Source organism: Equus przewalskii, chromosome 7 (genome assembly GCF_037783145.1).
Source record: "Equus przewalskii isolate Varuska chromosome 7, EquPr2, whole genome shotgun sequence".
NCBI lineage: Eukaryota > Metazoa > Chordata > Mammalia > Perissodactyla > Equidae > Equus > Equus przewalskii.
In genome coordinates this window covers 39,258,408-39,270,537 of record NC_091837.1, presented here as the reverse complement: position 1 = coordinate 39,270,537, position 12,130 = coordinate 39,258,408, and the positions used below count along the sequence as shown (strand labels likewise).

Sequence of the window (12,130 nt, the reverse complement as noted above, 5' to 3'; positions counted from 1 at the left end):
GAAGCAGACTACTTCAAAAATTACTATAGTACAGAATCCTACATTGACCTAACTAATGGGGTTCAAGGTTCATGGACTGCATTCACTTCTGTGCCCAGTTTACATCTAACAGGAACACATTCTCTAGCTGCATAATGCCAGGAATTGAAATAGTCACAGCTAAGAGGCATACACAGAATAAGGAGACACTCAGCCATTTCACTGTCCCAAGTGGGGCACTAAATTAATCATCAGCGTCATGCAGATGCCTCACACTGCAGTTAAAGAAAGACTAGAAAATGACAAACCTGAAGGTGAAGAGAAGTGGTTCCACGACACACGCGGCAATATGGCCTGGGGCAAGTTACTTAACCTATCCTTTAGCTCTCATTTCTAAGGTGCAAATAATAATACTATCCACTTCATAAATTTGTTATCAGAATCAAATTAGTGAATGTCTGTAACATTACTTAGTACATAGTAAGCTCTAAAGTATTTTTTTAAAGATGCACATGGGAATGAAACAAAGTATTTACATACAGTATATATGAACTCTACTTCTAAGATGTGAACATGAATCTTTGTAATAGTTTCCCATAGTAAAGCTTAAACCTTTCTGCTATGCTACTATTTTTACAAACTAGCTCCATCAAGATTAAAGTATGGACAAATGTTAATTTAACTTTATATAAAGCCTTACTTATTCCACCTAAAATACAGCTAATCTACCAAGGGGGCAACAGGATTGTTCTGGTTATTCATTTGACCTTCTTTCCTGCTAAAGGGAAAGGGCCTCTGAGTGCCTCATAATTAATGGTAGTTAATAGAAAACAGGAATGTGATGAAATTCGGAAAGCTAAAAACAACAGCGAAAAAGCCTCAATTAAAATACTTGAAAATTCAAAATTTAAGAGCTTAGTAATTTTCTTCAAATATAAGCGTATTACTCACAGAACTATTTAAATAATGGCAGCAGGGGAAACTTGTAAAATGGGGGTGAAAGCTCCCCCTAAACTGGATCAGGACTGCTTCCTTGACAGGCAAGTACGGGTCAGTCATTCAAGAGTTTATAAGTTACCAGTCTGAGCTGTGAGCCACTCCTAGAGAGGGAGACGTGGGGGTAACACATTGTTTAAATTACAAGTCCTTCTCAAAAGGAAAGGGACAAGGGGCCGACCCCGCAGCTGGTAGTTAAGTTCATGCGCTCCACTTTGGCGGCCTGGGGTTTCGCCAGTTTGGATCCTGGGTGCAGACACGGCACCGCTCATGGGGTCATGCTGAGGCGGCGTCCCACACAGCACAACCAGAGGCACTCACAACTAGGATATACAACTATGTTCTGGCGGGGCTTTGGGGAAAAGAAGAAGGAAAAAAAAAAGAAGATTGGCAACAGATGTTAGCTCAGGTGCCAATCTTTAAAAAAAATAAAAATAATAAAAATGAAAAAAGCAGCATTCTCTTAGGAAAAAGGAAAGGGACAAAATACAGATGAGTGGTTGCTAGAGGGAGGGGGGAGAGGAAGGAATGACTCCAAAGGAAAATGGGGGGAATTTTAGAGGGTGATGGAACTTGATTGTGGGGATGGTTAACACAAATGAATGTCTGTCAAAACTTGAACTGTAAGTAAAAAAGTTAAATTTTACTGTATGGAAATCATACCTTCGAAAAACAGAAAAAAGTTGCAGAAAAAAATTAAATTGCCTTTTAAAGTAAAAAATTTTGCATGGGGGCTGGCCCCGTGGCTGAGTGGTTAAGTTCGCGCGCTCCGCTGCAGGCAGCCCAGTGTTTCGTTGGTTCGAATCCTGGGCGCGGACATGGCACTGCTCATCTAACCACGCTGAGGCAGCGTCCCACATGCCACAACTAGAAGGACCCACAACGAAGAATATACAACTATGTACCAGGGGGCTTTGGGGAGAAAAAGGAAAAAAAAAAAATCTTTAAAAAAAAAAAAAATTTAAAAAAAAAAAAAATTTTGCATGTCCTTTAAAACAAATTATATGACAGATTTCCCTTCATGAGTTCAAATGCTGCAAAATACTAGTATAATAGAGTATGTTAGAAGTTTTCAAAACAGTGAGAAATAAGGTAAAATACTTGATTTTAAGAAACATTAAGCTAATCTCGAGGTACAAGATCACATAAAAGTTGACTGAACGCCTATGTACGGCCTCCTTGCTTTCTCTAAAGTTGTAATTTTGTTTGCTTTATTAACATAGGAAAAGCATTAAAAAGAGAATTATAAGTTAAACCAGAAAATAATTCATAACATGATTTTTATGTATCACAAAAACTATTAAATTAAAAACAGTTGACCTCTAAAAACAAAACAAACAAAAAAACAAAAACAAAACAGTAGACCCCTTAAAGTTAGGTATTTCAGTAAATGTCTTGATGAGGGGCCTAAAGCCCCAGAAAGGTAAAGGGATTCTGCTTTCCGTAGCAGTGACCCTGAGGCTCCTAGTGGGTCAATGAGCCTTGCTGAGGAAGTAAGACTGTTCCTCCCTCCCAGGAAACTGTATACCTCCCAACTAAGAATAATAAATATGCTGCATTCGTTAAGCTAGGCTTTATGCTAAATGCTCTACATTCTCAACAACCCATCTTTCGGATGAGGAACTGAAGCCAGGAAGTGAGGAGAGGGCAGAGCCTGGAGCTGAGCCCAGACACAAGCACCACCACCCTGCCTCCTCCCACAACAGCCCTTCCAGTTCAGAAAGGCAGGCATGAGCTGCATCACAATGCGGAACCAGTGACACACCATTCCACCTAAGGCACATCCTTCACACTTCTGCTCATCTACACAACTTGTTAGCAGCCCTTCTCTTGGTCTGGGCTTAATGTCAGCAAGAGCTTGACAGGCTTCTAACTTACAACAGGAACTAGAGACCTCTTTTTTCAAAAGAAAAACAATTTAAGAGCAAAAAGAGGCTCAAGCAATCACCTTTGGATCCAGTATAATCTCACTCTCAAAAATGACCCTGTCTTCTCACTGACAAAACAGATTGGCTTAAATCCACACATTAAGGATTCCCTCAGCTCCCCATTGTCTACCTCAGGGCTCTGGCTTTACCTCTCTCAGCTCTCAATTCTGTTTCTCTGGAAAAAGTACTTGGCTATCCGTGCCCCAGCTCAACACTTCTCAAACGTTTTAGTTTTAGGACCCTTTTACACTGTAAAAAATTACTGAGTCCAAGAAGCTTTTGTTTATGTGAGCTACAATCTATTAACATTTACTATATCAGAAATGAAAACTGAGAATTTTTAAATTAAATTAAATCACTTAAAAATAATGTTAAACGTTAATATAAATAAAATTTTTATGGGGGAAAAAACTCTATTTAAAAAAAATAGTGAGAAGGCTGGTACTGTTTGATATTTTTGCAAAACCCTTGAAGGTTATCCTTAGTAAGAGCCGGCCAGATCTCACCTGCTCCTGCAGGCATTCTGATATGACAGCCACAGTCATGCAGTCACGTAGCCTCGAAAAATTCCATTGTACACTCTTAACAGAACGAAAGTAAAAGGGCAAATAAGATCTTAGCATTACTTTGAAAACAGTTTGCCCTTGAAAGAGTGTCGGGAACCCCCAGAGCTCTCCCGCTCCCTCGACGACGTCTGCTCTAGTCCAGTCATTTTCTGGACGCAGTGCTACGTCTGACTGCAGCAAACATCCACTCTCCAACACGGACTCCAGTCTCTCGGCTCCCGCACCACCACCGCCACCACCACCAAATGTACCATCTTCCTCAACCTAAAAAATGAAACAAAACAAAACTGCGTACTTAAGCTGTCTCCCCCTCCTCTCAAGCCACCAAACTTCTTGAAAAAGTAGTTCCCACTGCCTACTGCCCCTTTTTCTGATTTTAATTATCAAAGTAATATACAGAGACATTCTCATTTAAAAAAAAATCCAAACAATACAGATACTAATCACCATCCGCAATCCTAGGCTCTTCCGCAGAGGTGACAACCACTGTTAGCCCAGAAAATACCACCCGGAACCTACAGTGCAAACTAAGGATCAGACGGAACTTTTTATTTTCTTGTGATTTCCCTTTTCAAATAGTTACGCCTCCTCCCCAAAAAATCTGAGGGTTCTATTTAGATTCTAATTCTTTTGGGGACCTAAGTTATGAATCAAAGGATAAGGGCTACCAGTTGGGAGATAAAATGAAGAGATATTACCATACAAAGCAAGTAGTATGCAAAACGTTAAAACTATGCTGATTTTATGGCAACACAACATACTGAGACAGAAAAATGAGACTCAGGACTACGCCGTGTAACATCCCCACATTTCTTTATCTAAATGCTGATAAATGCTGCCTCTATCTGCATCCTCTCGATATATGTAATAGTGTCTTTAGGGTTTATAAAACACGTTCACATATACAGGTTTCCCTCGCTATCCAAAAGTTTGCTTTCCACCACCTCACTTTTACAAAAGACCTACATTGTTCTCGTTAACTGAAAAGAAACATGAAGAGGATTTACAGAAAAAAAGCGAAAAGCAAAATTAGCATTCAGCATTTGTTTCACAGCAAGCGGTCAGAGAGGCTAAGCAGTCAAGCATACTGTCGTATTTCGAGCCTTCCACATCAGCCACAGCAGACAAGGAACTTCAACCTTGGTCCAGACAGGCAGACTAGAGGAAGGTGCAGATGGTTAGTGACCTGCCTGCCCTCATGGATTCAGATGATGTTAACAGATGACCCTCTTCCTCTCTCTCCTACACCCCAACCTCCTGTATCTCCCAGTAACCAAACCTCCAGCAACTCAGCCTGCCACACCATCATCACCAGCATCACCCCTCAGCCTTCCAGAGAACTCACTGTCTTCCTGATTCTGGTAAGTGAAACCACACTGCACATATATCATTTCTACTTTATGTAGGCTGTGTATTTATCATATCATTCCTGCTTTTACTATATGTTAGTGTTATTTTAGGGTTTCTGTGTTATTTGGTATAATCTGGTAGGTTATTTTGTGTGTGCTGGAACGTTCAAACATTTCTCCCATATAAATTAATGGTAATTGCTTCTTCACTGTACTCCATTCCAGCTTATGAAAGGTTCCAAAGGAATGCTTTACTTCTGGACTGTGAGGGAAACCTGGATTCTCTCTCTAAAATTTCACAATCCATGAGGTAAACAGGCATTATCACTAACGTTTTATAGATAAGAAAGCCAAAGTTCTAAGAGAAAAAATTACTGGCTCAAAATTACATAGCTAGAAAGAAGCACACAAGAAAACATAGATAGAGCTTACATCTTTTGACTCAAATGGAATCCCACTTCTTTCTATCATATTGAACAGTACATCAAAAATTCTCACAATATAAAAATATTAAGTTGTCTATTTTTAGAGCTGACTTGGAAACAATTATCTCTACTCCCAGAGTTGAAAAGAAAATACAAAAACTAACTGTATAACTTTTGAATACAAAAAGAAATAAATGATTTTTGCTTCTTTATTATAGAACATAATCACTTAGGAAGCTTGCATTTTACTTAAGAGTTAAAGTTTACTAAAACCTACATTAACATGTAGATGTATAATAAAATTAGAAAAATGACTTAAATCCTTAGTCAGGCAATGCCATTAACGAAAGACCTAAGATTCCTAACATATGGATGACACAACAGTTCCTGAAAAGAACACCACACACACATAGTTTATGGACGCTGCCCTGGGATTTCAGTGTTACCCTTGACATTTCTGCAAGAACCACATGGAATCATGAGGAAATTCCTTAAATTTAAGAAACAGAACTCTGAATTAAATTATTAAAAAGTAATAAACCTTCTTATACAAATAACAAAGCATTTAATTATCAATCGTACTGAAGCACTGCTTCCAAGTCCCTCTTTTTTCCTCCACCAAGGCAGCTCCATCAGAGTCTGACATATTGAAACGCTTTATTATGACACACTAAGTTGGATTATGAAAAAAAATTAAACTATTTCTTATTAAGGGCTCTGAATCTTAGCTAACTCAATTTCACACACAATAACATAGGAAAATTTTGAAACAATATGACTAAGCTAATCTTTATAACACATCCTGACATTTTAAAACTATGGACACAACTGATTTTTCTTCACATCTTACTTTTCCTAAATATGAAAGATATATACCTGCTCTCAATACATCCTTAGCAGAAGCCCAAACATCATAGTGAGATAGTTCAGTACTCAAGATAGTCTAAACAGAACTGCAAACCTGCTTTACTAAGAAATATTTGAGCATTTCTCTTACCTCTGTTTCTGTACAATGTGAATATTCCAATTTACCTGTAATAAAAATACAAACAGTTACTTTCAAAGGATTTTAGCTTTTTTATCATTGATAAAAATATGTGAGCTACTGTGGCCATGGCTTCGTTATATCTATGAAAATCGATGCAAATAAAAGTTGCTACGGGGCTGGCCCATGGCCGAGTGGTTAAGTTCACGCGCCCGCGGCCCAGGGTTTCGTAGGTTCAGATCCTGGGCACCGCTCCTCAGGCCATGCTGAGGCGGCATCCTGCATGCCACAATTGGAAGGACCCACAACTAAAAATACACAACTATGTACTGGGGGCTTTGGGGAGAAAAAGGAAAAATAAAATCTTTAAAAAAGTTGCTACAATGACCAAATATTCTAGAAGGTCATTCTTAGAGATTTAAGTTTAAATAGGTCCATAAGAAAATAATAACAAAAAAGATGGGAAGAATATGCTTAATTGTAATAAGATCTAAAACACACAAGCATTTAATATGCATATATACAAATTCATGAAAGTAAAATAAAAATACTTTCAGACTTTCTTTTTAAAATACTTTAAAGGCATTTAAAAGGTACCTTTTAAAATACTTTGAAATTTCTTAAAACATCTTTAAAAGACTCCTGGGCTTTTCCCAAAATATAAAGGTACAATGACCATTTCAATGAAAGCAGAAATATTTCAAACATATTTTCTTTAATATATGATGATAGTTTTTTTTAATATATGATTAGACAAAACCATATAATAAATTTAGTCAATCTTCCAATAGAGGATCACCCGAAGAACAATTAGGCTGAACAATATTTGGCTGCACTAACACTAATAGTTTCTCTTCATCACTAAGACATGATACCAAGGAACATGTACAATTATATATTTCTGTCAATTTGGGTAACTAAAACAAACTTTTTAAATAAAACCAGTTACTTTAAAGGAGACTCATTTAATAGTTTCAACAAAAAGGATAACACATTTATACTGAGCATTAAAAGTTTAATTTCCCCAGTTTATACTCCTTAAATATCACTGTCCTAAGTTCAAATGTGCATTTACCGCCACCTCTTTCCCTCCACCCACACCCTCCCTCCCCTCCCTGGCCTGCCACCCTCACAGCTCGCCCACAGTGGTGGTTCTATCAGTCTGTGATTTTTTTTTAATGCTTAACTAGAATTTATACACCTTAGTGTCTATGATGTTACCACCAAAAGAACATAATGTTTTTTACATGCTTCCTGACTCTTAAAATGAAAAATAAAGTTGAAACCCATAATTTCTTATGATCTAATGATCATAATGTGAAATACTGGCTGAAATTGAGACCAAAAAACAAAGGACCTTGGGTTCTGTGAATTAAAAATGATACATAAGTAATAAATAAAAATTACACAAACATATAGGTAAAATGAGCTTAATATATAAGGGTTTTATATACGGGGTTTGATAAATATATAACTTATTTATATATTATTTATTGTTATAAAATTGTTATAAAGTTATATATATCATATATTATCTTTTTATTTATATATGACTTTTTGCTCTGAGCATTAGCACTTTCAGTAGATTAATTATACTTTACTTCTATAGAAATGGTAACTAATTTAACTTAGGAAAGTACTGTGGACATGAACAGCTCAAAGGAGGGCAGAGACTATCTCCCAGCAAACATTTACTGAGTGTCTACTCTGTAGAGGAGGGAAAAATATGTGTATTGAGACAAGTATACAGAGAATAATCTCTCTGAGAACAGACGGATGTACATCTTCAGTATGACATTTTTTTTTTTGGTGAGGAAGATCAGCCCTGAGCTAACAGCTGTGCCAATCGTCCTCTACTTTATGTAGGCTGCCGCCACAGCGTGCCTTGATGAATGGTGCTAGGTCAGCACCAGAGATCCGAACTTGAGAACACTGGGCCGCCAAAGCAGAAAGCATGAACCTAACACTATGCCACTGGGCCAGCCCCAGAATGACATATTCTTAAGGTAAAGAGAATTGCAAAGAAATCTAGAATTTGATGTAGTAGGTTTGTTGTCGGTAGTAGTGCTGGTGAAAAATTCTCAAACTATTTTGTATGTCTTGTAGCACTGAGCAAAAAAGTAAATACAGTGATATTGTTGGAACCATCAAGAAAGGAGAAGGAACATACAAACCTAAATGTGGGAAGGAGACAAAGAGCCCTGCGGTGCTGACCTGGAGCAACAGGTATTATATAACTTCAGAAAACCATATATTTCCTGGTTCTGCCCCCTAAAAGAGGGAGAAGCAGCAGCACCCCATTTCGCAAGGTCACACCTAGCCCAATCTCCCTCAAAGGAACAAGGACTCCTTAGGAAATTGGCTGACTCCAGGGCTAGGACAGGAAAATTACAAAATAAGCGGGAACACCTTTTTGGAGCAGAAAGTAATGAAGTGCTCAAAGAATGATGGAGTGATGTCAACAGGGCGCAAGTTCTATGAAATAAGATTTTTCAACGCCCTCTATTATAAAATTGAAGATGCTTTCCTAGAAGAGTACCAAAAAACTTTCTGGGAGCATACAACCGCTTTTGGTTATTCTATTTGAACTGGTGACTAAGCCATACAAATTTGAAAAGGTAGTAAGTTTGAAATGCCTAACCACCTACACTACTCTACCATCCAAATCCCTGCCCAGATTCTGACCCAGGAATCAGAAAATCCCAATTACAGGACAGCAGAGCTTAAAGGGACCTTGGAAATGATCTTGCCCGATCCATTCATTTTATAAATGAGCAATCTGAGCCTAAGGAGTCAAATGACTTGCACAAAATAACAGACTGAGGAGTAGACCTCAAGGCTCCTGACCCCCTCTCATGAGTACTGGTGTGGTTTGATTATCCTGTTCCTCTACTCCCACCTGCAGGGGCAAGTGGAGTTAGGGGAGGGGAACTATAGGGGTGCTGTCCCAGCTACCTACCATTTATAATATTTTTGGAGAAATGGAGAAATGCATTCCTTGATTTAAAAGTTGGAAACAGCCAGTATAGCACCAAGGGATTTTCATTTGACAACTTTTGACTCTTTCTTCAAAAGTTGGTCACCTCTGTTTTATAGACACAGACCAAAGGAATCCATTGAAAACCTACAACCCGATGATTTCACTGTCTACAACCCTGGTGATCTAAGCTGATGGTAAGCCTAACCAAGGTTTCAGACTATTAAATGCAGTGAATTAGTTCTTTCAATAAAATTAACACCTTTATTGATTTCATTCATTTTTATTAGGTTGAGTTTAATTAGAAGGCTAGATTAGCTATGTGATGATATAAAAGGAAATATCTGAAATGGTATTTAAACATTAAGTTTCAAAATATTTCAACATTGTCTAAGTACTCATACACTAGGAAGAGGGATGATTTGCACTGTAAGCCAAAACTTCGGCTCAGTGTTTCTCAAAAGGAATCAGGACTTTAATAATGCTGCAAGAATCAAGGCTGTGTTTTACACCCTTCTTTTTAACTCATTCAGAAACATCAGATACACTCTTAAGATTTACTAGACTAGTTCCCTCATGTCCCAGGAAATAGAAAAACCAATGTCTTCCTATAAACTGATATAGAATGGCTTTAAGAAACAAAGCAGTCATAGTATAAAATGTCTGTCATAAAGAAGTCATGAACTAAGACAACACTGTCATCTTTAGTAGACATTTTAAATCTTAAATGTTGATAATCAGATAATTCCATTCAGCAGGCCTGCTCAGTAGGTCTCCAGGGAGAACACTTCAGTGAACACATCCTAGCAGGCCCACTTATAGCCGTGGCTGTTCAGGATTAGACCTCACCTGGCACACTCTCTGGCAATGGCCTCACCACAGTGGAATCACCAACTCTGATGAACCGCACAACTATGTGGTGGAAATCAAGGCACAGTCTCAGAAAAAAGTCACAGATGTTCATGTAGATGAATAATAACTTTAAAGGAACTAGCAGACTTTGGAGTAGAAATCTCAGTATATAGCTAAGATATCACACAGTCACGTTATCAATACGATTCAAATTAACTGAATAAACAAAAGGCAAACTATGCCTGCCAAAAAGACACAGAATCCTTGTAATTTTTAGGATGAATAAATGGCTTTCAGAATTATTCTACAAATTTTCCCTACATTACCAAACTCTGGGCAATGTGTAGGTCCATCTGATCATGTGAAAGTATGTTCTTTTTCATGCTGAAACTGAGAGCTATCAATAGATATACCTCGGCCTCCTGCCAGCCTGCCTCTGCCCCCTTCATTCATTCAATAAATATTTGTTGAACACCTACCAAATACTATTGTTAAGCACTGATGTTATAGTAGCGAACAAGCCAGACATGGTCCTTGCCCCATAGGGCTTACATTTTAGTGAACACAGACCCAAAAAGCAATCAAATAAAATAATTATAACTGGTAATAAAAGCTATTAAGGATAGAAAAAGAAGAGAAAGAAAATAACAGAAATGACTCAATTTAGGGTGGTCAGGCAAGACTCCTTGAGAAGATGACATTTAAATAGAGACCTTGAAGTTGGGTAGGCACTAACTGCAGGGCTGGGGAAGAACCTGTTCCAAAAACAGGAGGCAGCCTGCGGAAGGCCCTGGATGCAGTTTGCAGGTGGGTAGCATAAAATGCGTAAGGAAAGACAGGCGGGGCAGATCACACAGGCCTTGAAGGACAGTATCAGGAGTTTCGATTTGATGTTAAGTACAATGGGAAGCTACTGGAGGACATTACGCAAAAGCGTGAGCTGACTTCAGGTAGGTTTCCAGGTCAGCCCTGCTATATGGAGAACGGGTGGTGAGGGCCAAAGTGAAAGCACAAGGCCAGCTAGGAGCTATCACTGTCCTGGAGAGCAAGGGTGGCAGCCAGCCTGGGCAGTGGCAGTCACTGCCCAGGAGAGGATTCAAGATATAATATAGAAGCAGAATTAACAGGACTTGCTAATGGATTGGATTGGGGGTGGAGTATGGTGAGAAGAAAAGAATGATGTTCTGAACATGCTCCATTTTTTTAAGAATAGTATTCTGAAAGACTTGATCAAAACAGATTAATAACAAGCATTAGTTTAAGAGCTCTAATACTTTTATAATAAAATAGACTTTTCGGACAATTTTTAAATTAATACTAGAAAAAGAGAGTTTTGAACATTTAACAGGCCAAAATTTTGCTATAAAATAAGTCCCGCAGCCTAATCACACCTAGATTTCTGAAACCGTGGCTTAGGGCTTAGAGTCTATGATTGGCATATACTTTAGTTTGCTGTTTCTTTATCAAAAGTTAGGGCATTGAAACTATGCAATTACGACCTTATACCCATCTCCTCCAACAAAATCATTTTTGCCGAGTTATATTTTTAATGAAAAAAATGCTATGCATTTGACACAAGAAACAGCCACATAAGGGATACTTTTATTTTGGTTGTTAAAGTGTCAAATCATTATCCTCTATGTCATACAATGTCACTAGTATAGATGCTCAAAGATTAACAGGAATTTAGAATTTACACACAGGAGAAAATTGGTATACTTGCTAACCAAACAAAGATTACGTGTTTCATCAAGTTTCTCTTCCTATCCTGGCGGTCAAGAAGAATGAAAGAAAATTTAATGTTCCACTGCCATAATAGCCCTTGTGCTAATGTATTTTCTTCTTCCAACTGTTGATGTTTAACCAACAGTTTATTTAAGTAAGCCTTTCATGTAGCTGCCTTGGTAAAGCAGTGTGGCAGAATATCAGGAACAAGCCTTTAGATTTTCACAGTCCTAGTTTCAAATCTCAGTTCCACTGCTTACTAACTGTGTGATGTGACTTTAAAATAAGATACTGCCCAGAGTTTTCAGCTTTCTCACCTACAAAAAGGGAACAATACCTACCTAATGA

At 38.0% G+C, this 12,130-nt stretch overlaps 1 protein-coding gene across 11 annotated transcripts in view; it reads right to left on the bottom strand.

Moving 5' to 3' along the window:
* Positions 1–12,130, bottom strand: part of SPIRE1 (spire type actin nucleation factor 1) — a 216,885-nt gene that overhangs the window by 185,402 nt on the left and 19,353 nt on the right. For 5 of the 11 annotated variants that reach the window (XM_070629577.1, XM_070629566.1, XM_070629567.1 and 2 more), the window contains exons 2-3: positions 6,241–6,275; positions 3,410–3,733 (exon numbers count right to left, since the gene is read on the bottom strand). The exons of 1 other annotated variant lie outside the window; for it this stretch is intronic. In XM_070629577.1, coding sequence (XP_070485678.1) covers positions 3,410–3,733; positions 6,241–6,275 — 359 coding nt within the window. The remainder of the gene's footprint in view (positions 1–3,409; positions 3,734–6,240; positions 6,276–12,130) is intronic. 5 more of the 11 variants (XM_070629574.1, XM_070629571.1, XM_070629573.1 and 2 more) reach the window with 2 other exon arrangements.